Genomic DNA, 17,590 nt, shown 5'->3' with positions numbered 1-17,590 from the left:
CGGTCGATGGTAAAATGTGTAGCATGAAAACAACTGTGTTAGCAGTGAGCTTATGTGACCATTACATCGGTGCATGCTAGCTAACACACTTATATACAGCAATCATATACCAAAGCACATACCAGAAAGCCGCTCAATCCCTAACAGGTGCCATATGCCCACACATGTATAAATCAGCTATGTAAAGCAAATTTGTACACATTGTAAAATAGAAAATAGTTTTCAGAACGTGACCTAACCCTTGCATCACATTTTCATACTGGGGAGACCTGACATTCGCAATCTCCCCCTATCTGCAAGCGGGGCCAATAACAACACGCCTTATTGTCATCGGAATTGAACCAACCAATAAGAATGCTTGAACATTAAATACACCTTTCTTTAGAGGCAAGTGGAAACATAACCAACCCTGTTAAACATGCATGCTCTGCACTTTATTTGGCTAGTAGGCAAATAGGCCTCTACATTAGGGTATAATGACTCTATGGCTGCATTCCTCCAGAAGGGCTGAGGGGTGCTGCATGGAGATCACAAGCTCTTCAACTGAGGCTCCTGAGTGGCACCATGGTCTAAGGCACTGCATATCAGTGCAGTCCCTGGTTCAAATCCAGGCTGCATCATATCTTGCCGTGATAGGGAGTCCCATAGGGCGGTACACAATTGGCCCAGCATTACCAGGGTATGCTATCATTGTAAATAAGAATATGTTCTTAACTGACTTGTCTACTTAAATAAAGGTCAAATAGAAATAGGCTTATGCCAGACTTGGCCTATGTTTAACCCCTCCCTTGTTCCCCTCCCAAAGTCCATATGTTCATGAACCGATTCATATAAACTATTTTAAATTCTTATTAACCCCTCCTTCAGAATATGCTTTGACAAGATTTTGAGTTATTAAATACATTTTAAAAAATGAGTGGCTAAGACTGCAGTGAAAATACGTAATTCATAGATTCATCTATTTATATTATTCTGTTTCATTATTACTGGTAGATACTACTGGTTATGATTGCAGACAAATCGTAGAGAATGGGATGGTGCAATATTGATAGTCATGTTTTGATAAGGTGCATGCATGGGGATGTACACATCACCCAGACATATGCCCATGCTATAGTGATACATCTAAATGACTGAAACGTCACTGTTTTAGGCATAATACAGCCTAGTGCTATCTAGACTTAAACTGGCAAACAAATCCATTACACGATCTACCTAAATGTGAAGTAAACTCAACTGACGAGTAATAGAGAATGGAGACTTTTAACTTGAAAACGTCCAAGATATCTCTTTCCGGTTTCCCTGGCTTCCGTTTTTTATGCTGCGTTATGCTTGTTTGCATAGCACTCCTCACAAGCTGTTTTGGTGTACGTTTTTTTGTATTGTTGAGATGAAACTGCCAAAACTCTGAAAGGTATTTTTGTAGGTCAGAATTGCAAGACAAGATTTGTTCAAGTCCAAAATGTTAGTCCATAATCGTAACATGGTGTTTGTATGTTCAGATGAAATTTCACGTTTACGTTCCATGCATGGCTTTTCTTACAATCTTAATAATTTACGTGTGGATTTTCTTACGATCCTAACGTATCGTGCGTTCAACCTTTTGGCAGCTATCTGGCTCAATGAAAAAGTATCTGGAGAAATTCACAAACGAAGATGGCGGTGCAAGAGACAGCTGCCCAACTCTCCATGGCTCTGAAGGTTCAAGAATATCCCACTTTGAAGGTTTGAAATTGCTTATTTGAACGAATATCGAGACGAACCGATTATGATGCAGGCACAAGCCTCAGATTTGTCAAACTAGGCACTAATTTCGATTATTTGGATGACTAGCTAACGTTAGCTAGCGACGCCTGGGGGCAAGTTTGTTAAACAACGGCTGATGTCAGATGGTGAAGATTAATGCGAACAGATTTGATGGTGTGGTCAGATACACCACATCAAGCTATTAGTTGATAACCTCCAATCGTCTCGATAATTGACTATTTACTAACTTTGTTATCTAAACAGATAATTTCGTAGGCATTACTTTTGCTAGCCAGCCAGTTTAATCAGCTATGTTGATACCTAGCTAGGCTAACTAGCAAACTTTAACTAACGTTCGCTGGTTCTCCGTCGATATTCTTCTGTGGCGTGGGAAGCCACCTATTCATAGCTAACTATTTTCTAGTTTACATTTATTTAACTACGTTAGTTAGATAACTAGCTAATAGAGACATGTAACGTTAGCTATTCACGTTTGTTTCCAAATTCACCATCGCTTGTGAAATCAACATGGCATGAAGAGTCGTCACCAGCTGCGAGGTAGTTAGCTCTCTAGTAAATCCAAAGCAACATGATGCATACTAGTCAGTTGATCGTTTGGAGCTGTATAATTATGCTCTGTACGTGACTAGTAGCTATAGCAAAATTGCGCTAGCTAGATAGCGCTTTTTCCCTATCGAGCTATGTCCTCAAGGTACTCCTCAATATGGCTGAGAAGATTCAGTCTGCAGCCATATCACACTGCGACACTGTTGGTCTGTGGCTGCTGCCATATACGGCTAATGTTTTGCTTTGTTAGTGGCCATTTTACCAGAATAGTTATTTAATTCATTAAGGGTTGCAAGAGTAGTTGTATGCCATTTTAGTAGTTATGTTAGCATAATTAGACGGTTATGTAAGATTGCTGTTCTGTGTTGATGCCTTAGTGATTGGTTGGAAAGTGTCATATATTGGTGGATATGTTCTCAACAAGTTATGTGTCAAATAATTGGAAACTTCAGCCAAAGAATGATTATTAGATAGTCAGAATGTACTACTGAAGCCTCTTAGGTCTTGCATTGTTAATTTGTACAGGTACCATATGAAACTCTGAACAAGCGCTTCAGAGCTGCACAGAAGAACATTGACCGGGAGACGAGTCACGTAACCATGGTGGTGGCAGAGCTGGAGAAGACCCTCAGCAGTTTCCCAGTGGTGGATTCTGTGGTGTCCCTTCTGGATGGGGTGGTGGAGAAGCTCAGTGCCCTGAAGAGAAAGGTAGGTTCATCCAGTTGTTCTCAGAACAATTAGCATTGGAATATTGCTGTGCATTTTTTTAAATGGTATTCCTCCTCCAACCCCAGATAGCTTAGCTACTGCTATTTCAGGGAGAATTTCTGAAAATAAGCCACCTTTACATGTTTTCAAATCCAAACACTTGTCAAATATTGTATTTTTATTGAGCGATTTCCAAGACAGAACAATGATTCATCATCATGAAACTTAGTAGAAAAATATAGCAGTAAAATACAATACAAAGAGAGAGTGCATGTTGTTGTAAGTATACAAAATCTAAATGGTGGATGTTGTGTAGGCTGCTGAGTCCATCCAGGCTGAGGATGAGAGTGCTAAGCTGTGTAAGCGGAGGATTGAACACCTGAAGGAACACAGCAGCGACCAACCAGCAGGCGTCAACGTCTGGAAGAAGAAACGAATGGACCGCATGATGGTAGAACACTTGCTGCGGTGTGGCTATTACAACACAGCGGTCAAACTGGCACGGCAAAGTGGCATTGAGGTGCATCCCACTTCTTTCTGTCAACATGTCATCTTATATACATGGATGCTACAATCGAGTTCCTTATTCCTTACAGAAAGCGACTTCTGTGGTATCTCAAATTGCTTGTAGAGCTCCTAGTATTTCAATTGCTTAGAGAACTACGTGTGCTGTCTCTATTTGACATAACCCCGCTTTCCCCCTGTTCTCCAGGATCTGGTCAACATTGAGATGTTCCTCACAGCCAAAGAGGTGGAGGAGTCACTGGAGCGACAGGAAACAGCCACCTGTTTGGCCTGGTGCCATGACAACAAGTCACGCCTCCGCAAGATGAAGGTGAGCCATGTCTGTTAGTAGATCACAATGGCAGTGTCTCATACATTACGTTATATATGAACTCATTGATGCTTTTCCTTCCAGAGCTGCTTGGAGTTTAGCCTGCGAATCCAGGAGTTTATCGAGCTCATTCGACAGAACAAGCGCATGGACGCTGTCAGGTAGGAATCCGTTTAAACTGCCATAGCACATCCTATATTAAAATATTCAAGTTAATGTTGAAACATATATTCATAGTTGAAATGAGAACAATCATGAACCATGTTTCTCACAGACATGCGCGGAAGCACTTCAGCCAAGCGGAGGGGGGTCAGCTGGACGAAGTGCGGCAGGTTATGGGCATGCTGGCGTTCCCCTCAGACACCCATATCTCCCCTTATAAGGTAATACCATAGTAGTGATCTCTAGTGTGAATGCACTCGCATATGCCTCCTTTGTAGGGTTGGGTTAAATGCGGAAGACAGATTTCAGTTGAATGCATTCAGTTGTACAACTGACTAGGTATCCCCCTTCCTTGCAAGCACAATTCGATACGCATCTAGATACATGGACTCCGATATAGGAGTTCTACTTTTAATTTGAAAATATTGCACTAACAATTGTTGCATGAACACATTCATTTTTCACACTAAATTAATATGTTATGCTCAGGAGCTGAGCTGGGTCTGACTGAGCTGACTTCTCTGAGCTGTGTGTGTGTGTGAGCATGATGTAGTGTGTGAGCTGAGCCATAGAGCAGATTGAGCATCTACCACTATCAGATTGGGGGGGTGGGGGGGCGCAACTAGTGTGCTCGCGTGCTCTCTAAAAGGACGTTCGTATGAAAAGAAAGAGGAGGAAAAGCGGCATTATTACCCCGGTACAGTAGAGGGAGATGAGCTGGTAATAGCCATCTACAGCCAAACAAGGAAGACACGTGCTGGAGAATAAGAGTACACAGAGAGACAATTGACTGGAGTTGTGCAAATTCCCCGGGATCTAGATTTTCTGTACCAAGCAACACATGACAGGCGAGATACGGAGACTGAGAAGATGCTCGCTACATGTTCACAATTGTGGACGTAGGGATATATGGCCGAGAGAAGTATGGTGAGTGTTTCAAGAGTTAATTTGGGTCCAAACTGCTGCAGAAGACCCTCGATTTTTCCACTGCAAGCTATCCTGCCAGGTACCACAACGCCAAGTCCTTGTGTTTTCCTGGGAGATAGCTTCCCCCTACATGAGAACTGCATGCGCCCTTATTCAGGTATGTTGATAAAGGCATGTTGGAGACAGTTTCACTTTTTCTGTTTCTAATTTCCCTTGTTAACGATTACTTGTATTCACCTCTATATGAGAAATGCCATTTTTATCAAGGCGTTTGGAGTATGGTTTCTGGAAAATGGGGTGGTGTTTTTGTTTACCATATGTATATTATATCTGACATATATTCTCTTGTTACCACTCACTCACAGGTGTCCGTCTCAATGAACTTGAGGGTACCTGGAACTATCGCCACTCTGTCGGAGAGTCAGATAATGCGTGCGAGATCATGGCTGCAAGGATGAAGATTCTTGGTCACCTAATCGGGTTTATCCCTGAAAACGCTAAGGGCTTGTGTTGCCCTCCTGAACTACCTGTCCTCCACAGATTAAGCTCATGAGCCAAACGCAAGAATTGTGGCTCCCTTTTTTGTTGACACCCCCTCCCTTCTGGCAACTACCAACCTGGAGAGTGGAAGAGGGTTGTCCCCTGACACAACCATCTCCAAGAGCCAGTGTGACAGGCTTGCAAGTTAAACAAGTGGGAAGCTCTTCCATAGCAGGAAGACATGGTTAGGAGAGGACAACTCAACCCAAGACCATCAATGATGCATAAAAGATCTTTGATCTTCTCACATACACACCCCTTGATGGATGCATAGACTCAGTTATTTGTGTGCACTGTGAACCAAAGTACTTTGAACAAGCTTATGATTTTCTTTCTTTCTCAGATAAAATTATATTTGTTAAAGTTATAAAAAGATCTTTAGTTAGTTGGCTTGTTTTTTCTGCTGCTAGGCTAGCTAGCCACTAGCCAGCTAAGTAGCTGACACTAGCTTTTGTTAGCAAAACATGGCAACTCTACTTGTCGACTACAATAGAAAATACAACCTAGCTCATTCTTTTGTGAAGACTGCATTTTGCTTTCAGTCTTCACATGCTTCACGTGCCAAACAAGCAGGCAGCATCTCCACTGCGATCCTTGTTTCTTTGCCTTGAACTTATTGTGAACCCTACTCCACTTTTTCAAACAAGTGGTTGGGTTGGAACCGAGCATGCTCCAAAATCTACCTACCTACCTCATCCCCATACTGACCCAGGAAAATACATTAGTTGTCCCTCAATTAATAAAGCCTATGACTTAATATTGCGAAATTCAATTTACAAACATCTGAAGGTGCTGCGTCTCCCGCACTGTGAGCACAGTTATCTGAGTTGTGGGTCAATGTCATGCGCAGTTACATGAATAAAAGTTTGATAGGCTGAAGGAGAGAATGCATAAATTCAGTCAGAAAAGATTCAAGTTATTTTTGTAATAAGACAGAAAAAAAGAGTTGGTTTTCTTACCGATGCATGCTTAATTTGGATCGGGACCGATCCGTATCTGTGAATCGTTAAATCCCTACTTTGTGCATGTCAAAATACTGTAGACCTATGATCTGTATACATCTGGCCCTTCTTTGGACACTGTTAATAAACCTCCAAACTAGCTTCAATGCCATACAACATTCCTTCCGTGGCCTCCAACTGCTTTTAAACGCTAGTAAAACTAAATGCATGCTCTTCAACCGATTGCTGCCCGACGAGCATCACTACTCTGCAACGTTCTGACTTAGAATATGTGGACAACTACAAATACCTAGGTGTCTGGTTAGACTGTAAACTCTCATTCCAGACTCGCATTAAGCATCTGCAATCAACAATTAAATCTAGAATTGCCATCCTATTCTGCAACAAAGCCCCCTTCACTCATGCTGCCAATCATACCCTCGTAAAACTGACTATCCTACCGATCCTGATTAACTTTGATGTCATTTACAAAATAGCCTCCAACACTATAGTCATCAAACAGGATGTAGTCTATCACAGTGCCATCCATTTTGTCACCAAAGCCCCATATACTACCCAGCACCTGCGACCTGTATGCTCTCGTTGGCTGGCCCTCGCTACATATTTATCGCCAAACCCACTGGCTCCAGGTCATCTATAAGTCTTTGCTAGGTAAAGCCCCACCATATCTCAGCTCACTGGTCACCATAGCAACAGACACCTGTAGCACGCGCTCCAGCAGGTATATTTCACTGGTCATCCCCAAGGCCAACACCTTTCTTTCCAGTTCTCTGCTGCCAATGACTGGAACGAATTGCAAAAATCACTGAAGCTGGAGACATATCTCCCTCTCTAACTTTAAGCATCAGCTGTCAGAACAGCTTACTGATCACTGTACCTGTACACAGCCTATCTGTAAATAGCACACCGAACTACTGCATCCCCATATTCTTATTTATCTTGTTGCACTTTTGTACCCCAGCATCTCTACTTGCACAGTATCTGCTCATCTATCACTCCAGTGTTAATGCTAAATTGTAATTACTTCACCACTATGGCTTATTTATTGCCTTTACATCCCTAATCTTCTACATTTGCACACACTGTACATAGATTTTTCTATTGGGTTATTGACTGTACGTTTATGTGAAACTTTGTTGTTTTTGTCGCACTGCTTTGCTTTATCTTGGCCAGGTCGCAGTTGTGAATGAGAACTTGTTCTCAACTTGCCTACCTGGTTAAATAAAGGTGGAATAAAAAAAAAAGGGTCTGATTATCTCTTTGTCAATCAACCCTCACAGGATCTCCTGGATCCAGCCCGCTGGAAAATGCTGATACAACAGTTCAGATACGACAACTACAGATTACATCAGCTGGGCAACAACTCTGTGTTTACCATCACACTCCAGGCCGGCTTGTCTGCTATCAAAACTCCGTATCCTTTCTGGTCACCACTCTGTGCTCCTTAGTTTTGCTATTCCTCGTAGGAACATCATTTTTTATTTAATCAATCAATAAAATGTATTTATGAAGCTCTTTTTACATCAGCCAATGTCAAAGTGCTATACAGAAACCCAGCCTAAAACCCTAAACAGCAACGATGCAGATGTAGAAGCACGGTGGCTAGGAAAAACTCCCTAGAAAGGCAGGAACCTAGGAAGAAACCTAGAAAGGAACCAGGCTCTGAGGGGTGGCCAGTCCTCTTCTGGCTGTGCTGGGTGGAGATTATAATTGTACATGGCCAAGATGTTCAAACATTCATAGATGGCCAGCAGGGTCAAATAAAAATAATCAGTGGTTGTAGAGGGTGCAACATGTCAGCAGCTCAGGAGTAAATGGCAGTTGGCTTTTCATTCGAACATTCAGAGTTAGAGACAGCAGGTGTGGTAGAGAGTTGAAAACAGCAGGTCCGGGACAAGGTAGCACGTCCGGTGAACAGGTCAGGGTTCCATAGCCGCAGGCAGAACAGTTGAAACTGGAGCAGCAGCACGACCAGGTGGACTGGGGACAGCAAGGAGTCATCAGGCCAGGTAGTCCTGAGGCATGGTCCTAGGGCTCATGGCCTCTGAGGAGAGAAAGAGAGAGCGAGAGAATTAGAGGGAGCATACTTAAATTCACACAGGACACTGGATAAGACAGGAGAAATACTCCAGATATAACAGACTGACCCTAGCCCCCCCCCCGACACAAACTATTGCAGCATAATTACTGGAGGCTGAGACGGGAGGGGTCGGGAGACACTATGGCCCCGTCCGACTCTACCCCCGGACAGGGCCAACCAGGCAGGATATATCCCCAACCACCTTGCCAAAGAACAGCCCCCACACCACTGGAGGGATATCTTCAACCACCAACTTACTACCCTGAGACAAGGCAGAGTATAGCCCACGAAGATCTCCCCCACGGTACGAAGCCAAGGGGGGCGACAACTCGAACAGGAAGATCATGTCAGACTCAACCCACTCAAGTGAAATTTACAAATTTGAGTTTCCAATCTCTTCAAAAGAATGTGGTGATTGATGGTATCTAAAGCAGCACTAAGGTCTAGGAGCACGGGGACAGATGCAGAGCCTTGGTCTGACGCCATTAAAGGTTAATTTACCACCTTCACGAGTGCAGTCTCAGTGCTATGATGGGGTCTAAAACGAAGCGTTTCGTATACCGAAGCGTTTCGTATACATTGTTTGTCTTCAGGAAGGCAGTGAGTTGCTGCGCAACAGCTTTTTCAAAATGTTTTGAGAGGAATGGCAGATTTGATATAGGATAATAGTTTTTTATATTTTCTGGGTCAAGGTTTGGCTTTTTCAGGAGAGGCTTTATTACTGCCACTTTTAGTGAGTTTGGTACACATCCGGTGGATAGAGAGACGTTTATTATGTTCAACATAGGAGGGACAAGCACAGGAAGCAGCTCTTTCATTGGTTTAGTTGGAATAGGTTCCAGTATGCACCTTGAAGGTGTAGAGGCCATTACTATTTTCATCAATGTGTCAAGAGATATAGTATTAAAAACCTTGAGTGTCTCCCTTGATCCTAGGTCCTGGCAGTGTTGTGCAGACTCAGGACAACTGAGCTTTGGAGAAATACGCAGATTTAAAGAGGAGTCTGTAATTTGATCTTTTCATCAAAGAAGTTCATGAATTTATCACTGCTGAAGTGAAAGCCATCCTCTCCTGGGGAATGCTGTGTTTTAGTTAGCTTTGCAACAGTATCAATAAGAAATGTAGGATTGTTCTTATTCTCCTCAATTAAGTTGGAAAAATAGGATGATCGAGCAGCAGTGAGGGCTCTTCGATACTGCACAGTACTGTCTTTCCAAGCGAATCGGAAAGATTTCCAGTTTGGTGTAGCGCCATTTCCTTTCCAAATTTCTGGAAGCTGGCTTCAGGGTTCGGGAATTTTTGGTATACCAGGGAGCTAGGTTCAAATGTTTTTTGTTTTTAGAGGTGCGACTGCATCTAGAGTAATACTCAAGGTTAAATTAAATTCCTCAGTTAGGTGGTTAACTGATTGTTGTATTCTGACGTCCTTGGGTAGGGAGTCTGGAAGGGCATCTAGGAATCTTTGGGTTGTCAGAGAATTTATAACACAGCTTTTGATGAGCCTTGGTTGGGGTCTGAGCAGATTATTTGTTGCGATTGCAAACGTAATAAAATGGTGGTCCGATAGTCCAGGATTACGAGGAAAAACATTAAGATCCACTATTTATTCCACGGGACAAAACACGATCTAGAGTATGACTGTGGCGCTGAGTAGGTCCGGAGACATTTTGAACAAAACCCACCCAGTTGATGATGTCTCCGAAAGCCTTTTGGAGTGGGTCTGTGGACTTTGACATGTGAATATTAAAGTCTCCAAAAATGTGAATATTATCTGCCATGACTACAAAGTCCTATAGGAATTCAGGGAACTCAGTGAGGAACGCTGTATATGGTCCAGGAGGCCTGTAAACAGTAGCTATAAAAAGTGATTGAGTAGGCTGCATAGATTTCATGACTAGAAGATCAAAAGACGAAAACAGTTTTTTTTTTTGTAAATTGAAATTTGGTATCGTAAATGTTAGCAACACCTTCGCCTTTGCGGGATGCGTGGGGGATATGGTCACTAGTGAGGAGCCAGGAGGAGAGTCCTCATTTATCACAGTAAATTCATCATGCTTAAGCCATGTTTCAGTCAGGCCAATCATGATTAAGATTATGATCAGTGATTATTTCATTGACTATAACTGCCTTGGAAGTGTGGGATCTAACATTAAGTAGCCCTATTTTGAGATGTGAGGTATCACAATCTCTTTCAATAATGACAGGAATGGAGGAGGTCTTTATTCCAGTGAGATTGCTAAAGCGATCACCGCCATGTTTAGTTTTGCCCAACCTAGATCGAGGCACGGACACGGTCTCAATGGAGATAGCTGAGCTGACTACACTGACTGCTAGTGGCAGAATCCACTAAGCTGGCAGGCTGTCTATCAGCTAGAGGAGTTGGAGCCCTGTCTATTTTCATAGATAAGATGAGAGCACCCCTCCAGCTAGGATGGAGTCTGTCACTCCTCAGCAGGCCAGGCTTGGTCCTGTTTGTGGGTGAGTCCCACAAAGAGGGCCAATTATCTACAAATTCTATCTTGTGGGATGGGGCCAGAGACAATTACTTGATGCCGACATCTTTCTAGCTGATTTACGTGCTGAGGCTGGCTATGTTGTGCTTGGTGACCTCTGACTGTTTCATCCTAACATCGTTGGTGCTGACGTGGATAACAATATCCCTCTACACTCGCCAATTTTAGCTTTAGCCAGCACCATCTTCAGATTAGCCTTAACGTCAGTAGCCCTGCCCCCCTGGTAAACAGTGTATGATCGCTGGATGATTTTTTAAAAGTCTAATACTGCGGGTAATGGAGTTGCCAATGACTAGGGTTTTCAATTTGTCAGAGCTAATGCTGGGAGGCTTCGGCATCTCAGACCCCATAACGGGTGGAAGAGAGAGCAGAGAAGGCTCAGCCTCTGACTCCGACTTGTTGCTTAATGGGGAGAACCGGTTGAAAGTTTCTGTCGGTTGAATGAGCGACACCGGTTGAGCATTCCTACAACATTTCCTTCCAGAAGCCATGAGAAAATTGTCCGGTTGCGGGGGACTGTGCGAGGGGATTTATACTACTATCTGTACTTATTTGTGGCTCAGACGCTGTTTCATCCTTTCCTACACTTAAATTACCCTTGCCTAACGATTGCGTCTGAAGCTGGGCTTGCAGCACGGCTGTCCTCACCATAAGGCGATTGTTCCTGTATATTATGAGTACAGCAACTGCAATTAGAAGGCATAATGTTAATATTACTACTTAGTTTCGGCTGGTGGAGGTCCTGTAGAACCATGTCCAGATAAAGCGTCCGGGGTGAAAAAGTTTTCCCCTCAAGCGAGGGGAAAAAAATAATCATTTTAAAACGGTAATTAAACTGTAAAAACCGTCAAGTTGGCAGGTAGCAAAGTGACGCTAGCAACAAAACGCACAGCAGCACGTAAACAAGTCCACAAGTTATTTATTTGACTAGGTAATGCAGTTAACCTCTAGTGACACCCCATCCCGTGAACGGGACCGTTGTCATCATCTGACACTAGTTAGCATAACGCAACAGACATAAATATTACTAGAAAATATTCCTATTCATGAAAATCACAAGTGAAAGATATTGAGACACAGCTTAGCCTTTTGTTAATCACCCTGTCATCTCAGATTTTCTAAATATGCTTTACAGCCAAAGCTAGACAAGCATTTGTGTAAGTTTATCGATAGCCTAGCATAGCATTTTGTCCAGCTAGCAGCAGGTAACTTGGTCACGGAAATCAGAAAAGCAATCAAATTAAATTGTTTACCTTTGATGAGCTTCGGATGTTTTCACTCACGAGACTCCCAGTTAGATAGCAAATGTTCCTTTTTTCCAAAAATATTATTTTTGTAGGCGAAATAGCTCTATTTGTTCTTCACGTTTGGCTGAGAAATCGGCCGGAAATTGCAGTCACGAAAACAGGCGAAAAATATTCCAAATTAGCTCCATAATATCGACAGAAACATGGCAAACGTTGTTTATAATCAATCCTCAAGGTGTTTTTCAAATATCTGTTCGATAATATATCCATCGGGACAATTAGTTTTTCAGTAGGACCGATTGGAGTAATGGCTACCTCTGTATTTTACACGAGAATCTCTCTGGGAGCATCAGGTGACCACTTGCGCAATGTTGCTGCCTACGGGTATTCTTCAACATCAATGCGTAAAACTAGGTCACAATGCTGTAGACACCTTCGGGAATACGGAGAAATAGTAATCTGGTTGATAGCCCAGTCACTGCTCAATAGGGACACATTGGAACGCAGCGCTTTCAAAACATGAGGCACTTCCGGATTTGATTTTTCTCAGGCTTTCGCCTGCAACATCAGTTCTGTTATACTCACAGACAATATTTTTACAGTTTTGGAAACTTTAGAGTGTTTTCTATCCTAAACTGTATCCTAAACTGTATCCTAAACTGTAAACTGCATATTCTAGCATCTTGTCCTGACAAATAATCCTGTTTACTACGGGAAAGTTTTTTTTCCAAAAATGAAAATACCCCGTAGTCACAAAAGGTAAGAACAAATTCTTATTTAGAATGACGGCCTACACCGGCCAAACCTGGACGACGCTGGGCCAATTGTGCTCTGCCCTATGGGACTCCCAATCGCGGCCGGTTGTGATAGAGCCTGGATTCGAATCAGGGTGTCTGTAGTGGCCTCAAGCACTGAGATGCAGTGCCTTAGACCGCTGCGCCACTTGGGAGCAGTGGTTTGTCGTCTGCTTTTTTTGCTGATGTGCTTTCTGTCTCCTTTTGGTTGTGATGGCAGACCTTATCCAAAACCGCACATCAGGGTACATAAGTCTTAAAAATGTGGCTCAATGTGTTCTGCCACAGACCTCCAGCTGTGAAGTAATGGAATGGAAGCAAAATTATCAAATTTCATCCCTTAACCTTTCTGCTCCCAGTCAGTGCTATAAGGAAGATAGCACCTCCATAAACCCTGACTGCCCTGTGTGTAGCAAGTCCCTGAACAAACTGGCACAGCCCCTGCCCATGGCACACTGTGCCAACTCCCGTCTGGTGTGCAAAATCTCTGGGGAGGTGATGAACGAGAACAACCCACCCATGATGCTGCCCAACGGCTATGTGTATGGATACAATGTGAGTCTCGACATCCCACACATGTTTTATTTACAATGGCAATGGAATATTATTCATTGTTTTCATTTATTATTGATATTAATAATTTGTCCTTCCTTTTCTAGTCTCTTCTATCCATTCGCCAAGATGACAAGGTGATCTGCCCCAGAACCAAAGAAGTCTTCAACTTCTCTCAGGCTGAGAAGGTGTACATCATGTGATGGGGTGGATACTGGATCTCATGTGATGCATACACCTCTGCAGTGGATCCCACAGCAGAGCCTCCAGCCCCCATGTGACTCAGCCAAACCTGCCTCCCACTATGGAGAGCAGGGCCAAAATCACCTTGGGTAGATTTGTGAAACTGGACTAATTAACAGACTTATATTTAAAGTGTTGATGTTCTGACTTTTATTTAACTTGCAGTCCAACCAGCAGTGTGCATCATTATAACTCGGTGTTGCTCCAATATGATAAGAGCTTATCTTTTGCCGTTTTACCTTAGATAAATCAGACTTACTTCAATCAGAACCACAGGCTGATCACCTTGGTGTTTGCTACATGATGGCACTAATTTCATGATGCGCACAATTTACATCATTTCTGTGTAGCCGTGAGGGATAAATAGAAACACCTTAAAATTGGTAATATTGTGTTTGTCCCCCACTGTGAAATCTGTGATTGCAGATCTGGGACGATACACTTGATAATGTAAATACTAGCGTATTGAGCATTTGTGTGCAGATTCAGGTCTTTCAAAATGTTATAGGAAACATTTTAAGAAAACTCATCCTAGACCTTCCACTGGTCAGGCTTGAACAGTCTCACTGTTGTTGCTTGAAATATGGTATGGCAACCTTGTACACAGACCTAATGTAAACTCTACTACACTTTTGAGTATCATTGTGGATTTGTGTCTACATGGGAACATGCCAGGTCTGCTCACCACCTGAAGTGGACCTTGATGAATGGTGTAACTTACAAAATACTTTTTTTTCAGAAGGATGGGTTAATTCATCAGTGTACTTTTGATATTTAGTTAAAACAACTCTGACATAGTCAAAATACTGATTGACTTAATTTCATACATATCTTTCAACGATGAACATTGCATTGTAATTAAAGAGAATTTTGATTATATTTTTTGCTCTTCATTTTGTATTATCTATTGCTGATTTTAAGACATTTTGTATGACTAACACAAATTGCTGCAGATTTCTCAAGGGGCTATAGTTGGTCCAAGGAGTTCCTTGAAATGAGCAAGGGTCACCTTAACATATGTTTCAGTACCTACCATCCCTCCCACCTTTTTTCTTCCCATCTTGGTTGGTTGCTTCTGAACTGTTTAGTATTGTTATTGTAGAGAGGCTTTAGAAACTGATGATGCATGTTTATATTGGTAGGATAGATTAATTATTGATGATAAAATTGTTTTACTACATTTGGGTCCTGTCTTTCTTTCTATCCACCCAACATCTCCATAGAAGTTAAAGTGCTGCTTTATCATATTGAATATGACAGTGAGTTATGCATACCCAGATTAAAATCAATGGCAATTGGCAACATACACATGACCAAAAGTATGTGGACAACTGCTCTTTGAATATATCATTCCAAAATCATGGGCATTAATATGGAGTTTGTTCTCCCTTTTTCTGCTATAACAGCCTCCACTCTTCTGGGAAGGCTTTTCCTAGAACCAAATGTTGGAACATTGCTGTGGGGACTTGCTTCCATTAGGCCAGGCATTGATGTTGGGTGATTAGGCCTGGCTCGCAGTCGGCATTCCAATTCAGCCCAAAGATGTTCAATGTGGTTGAGGTCAGGGCTCTGTGCAAGCCAGTCAAGTTCTTCCGCACTGATCTCGACAAACCATTTCTGTATGGGCCTCGCTTTGTGCACAGGGGCATTGTCATGCTGAAACAGGAAAGGGCATTCCCCAAACTGTTACAACAAGTTGGAAGCGCATTGTCTAGAATGTCATTGTGATTAAGATTTCCCTTCACTGGAAATAAGGGGGCTTGCCCGAACCTTGAAAAACAGCCCTAGACCATTATTCCTCTTCCAAACTTTACAGTTGGCACTATGCATTGGGGCAGGTAGAGTTCGCCTGGAATCCACCAAACCCAGATTCATCCGTCGGACTACCAGATGGCGAAGCTTGATTCATCACTCCAAAGAATGCCTTTCCACTGCTCCAGAATCTAATGGCGGTGAACTTTACACCACTCTAACCGACGCTTGGAATTGCGCATGGGGATATTAGTCTGGTATGCGGCTGCTCAACCATGGAAACCCATTTCATTAAGTTCCCGACAAACAGTTATTGTGCCGATGTTGCTTCCAGAGGCAGTTTGGAACTCGGTAGCAAGTGTTGCAACAGAGGACAGATGATTTTTACATGCTACGCGCTTCAACAGTCAACAGTACCATTCTGTGAGCTTGTGTGGCCTACCACTTGGCAGCTGAGCCTTTGTTGCTCGACGTTTCGTCTTCACAATAGCAGTACTTACAGGGTAGAATTTCGACGAACTGACTTGTTGGAAAGGTGGCATCCTATGACAGTGCCACATTGAAAGTCACAGCTGTTCAGTAAGGCCATTCTACTGCCAATGTTTGTCTATGGCGATTGCATGGCTGTGTGCTCAATTTTTTACACCTGTCAGCAACGGGTGTGGCTGAAATAGCCGAATCCACCAATTTGAAGGGGTGTCCACATACTTTTGTGTGTATATATATATATATATATATATATATAGTGTATCTGTAGACAGAAACTCTACTACACTGTAGTTTCCGCAACACAGTTCCTTCTTCAGGGTTGTGTTTTACTAGTAATACAATTTTGAACATGAGCAGTTAAACCACTGAGCTAAGCTTGAATCCTGACCAGTGTGGTGATACTGATATGCACATATGGTTTGTTTACATACCAGGTTAGGATAATAAACATTGCAGGTTAGGAAACTATCTGTGGCGACAAATCAGCAGTACAAGAGCGAAAGAGGCGTAGCGAGATTTACTCTGCCCAAAATTGTTCCACGTTAATCAGATCCATAATTAAGTGAGGAGTTTTATTGGGCGTAATGAGTCAAATTTAGTCAAGATAAAAATGTATTGCTCTTTTGATACGTGAGGTTTATTTGAGCAAACGGAAGTTTTGTAATCTTTGTTGTTACGAGTGTACTCGTATAATAGTGTACTTAATATAAGTTCACAAATAAATCTTGAACTGCCGTGGCATCAATGAGAGGGGGCAAACATTCTCCCCTGCACCGTGATGTGAACGGGCAAAAGTGGAGAGGGAGGAGCGCTGGGTCAGGGAGGGAGCATGGTTCATCGTCTAGACCATAAACATAAACATCTCTTTCCTATAAAATATATGTTCGAATTTTCAAAGCCAGCATGTTTATCAAAAGCACTGGGTTCGTTTAAGGGTAGTAACGGTGCATGTGTAAAATCACCGGGAAAGCCATATTACAATCTACGTGTTGTAATAATTGTGTTTGTTTGCGCTATAAACAGTTCATAAGCCCTGACACGTCACATATAGGCCTAAGGCTGAGACAGTAAGAACACAGTGGCAGAATAAAGTCAACCACAAATGTTGCATTACAAAACCGGAAAGCAACATCTGTCCGGTGAAGTCCACAAAACATATTGCATGTAAAACAGTTACAAGACCTACAGCATGGTTAAGCAAGGTAATGTTTAACATTTTGCACTACTAAACCATTGATTTAGAACCACAGAGAGTTATCGCAAAGAAAACAGGAGCTGCCGTCACTATTCCAGCACCATTTTAACATCTAATCACCTAATCGTCTAATACAGTGACAACTAAAATATACCAAAAACTATACTGAACAAAAAATATAAGACGCAACATGTAAAAAGTCACATAACAGCATTATCTTTACACAGGTGCACTGTCACGCACGCCTCTTGAAGGGAACGCAACACCCTGCTACACTC

The 17,590-nt window shown here is 42.5% G+C and overlaps 1 protein-coding gene across 4 annotated transcripts; it reads left to right on the top strand.

Moving 5' to 3' along the window:
- Nucleotides 1-1,276: 1,276 nt before the first annotated feature.
- Nucleotides 1,277-15,054, top strand: LOC110488494 (E3 ubiquitin-protein transferase MAEA). Of its 4 annotated transcripts, none has more exons than XR_016486218.1 (10): nt 1,277-1,414; nt 1,611-1,725; nt 2,839-3,021; nt 3,338-3,541; nt 3,734-3,856; nt 3,941-4,017; nt 4,131-4,239; nt 5,311-7,861; nt 13,441-13,636; nt 13,741-15,054. XR_016486218.1 is itself a non-coding variant. In XM_036942660.2 (10 exons), the coding sequence occupies exons 2-10, from the start codon at nt 1,657-1,659 to the stop codon at nt 13,834-13,836; spliced, it is 1,191 nt and encodes a 396-aa protein (XP_036798555.1). In that variant the 5' UTR covers nt 1,281-1,414; nt 1,611-1,656; the 3' UTR covers nt 13,837-15,054. The 4 variants fall into 4 exon arrangements, 2 of the variants coding, with proteins under 2 accessions (XP_036798555.1, XP_036798556.1); XM_036942660.2 differs by having other exon boundaries at nt 1,281-1,414; nt 7,728-7,861; XR_016486219.1 differs by having other exon boundaries at nt 1,288-1,464.
- Nucleotides 15,055-17,590: the final 2,536 nt, after the last annotated feature.

This window comes from Oncorhynchus mykiss, chromosome 14 (assembly GCF_057628025.1).
Source record: "Oncorhynchus mykiss isolate SJ-2025 chromosome 14, ASM5762802v1, whole genome shotgun sequence".
NCBI classification, from domain to species: Eukaryota; Metazoa; Chordata; class Actinopteri; order Salmoniformes; family Salmonidae; genus Oncorhynchus; species Oncorhynchus mykiss.
This window is presented reverse-complemented; position numbering and strand designations above follow the sequence as displayed.

Coding starts and splice junctions, on each gene's coding strand:
- LOC110488494 (XM_036942660.2), top strand. CDS start 1,657: ATGGCGGTGCAAGAGACAGCTGCCCAACTCTCCATGGCTCTGAAGGTT. Junction 1,726..2,838: donor AAGAATATCCCACTTTGAAG/GTTTGAAATTGC, acceptor TAATTTGTACAG/GTACCATATGAAACTCTGAA. Junction 7,862..13,440: donor TTGTCTGCTATCAAAACTCC/GTATCCTTTCTG, acceptor TTCTGCTCCCAG/TCAGTGCTATAAGGAAGATA.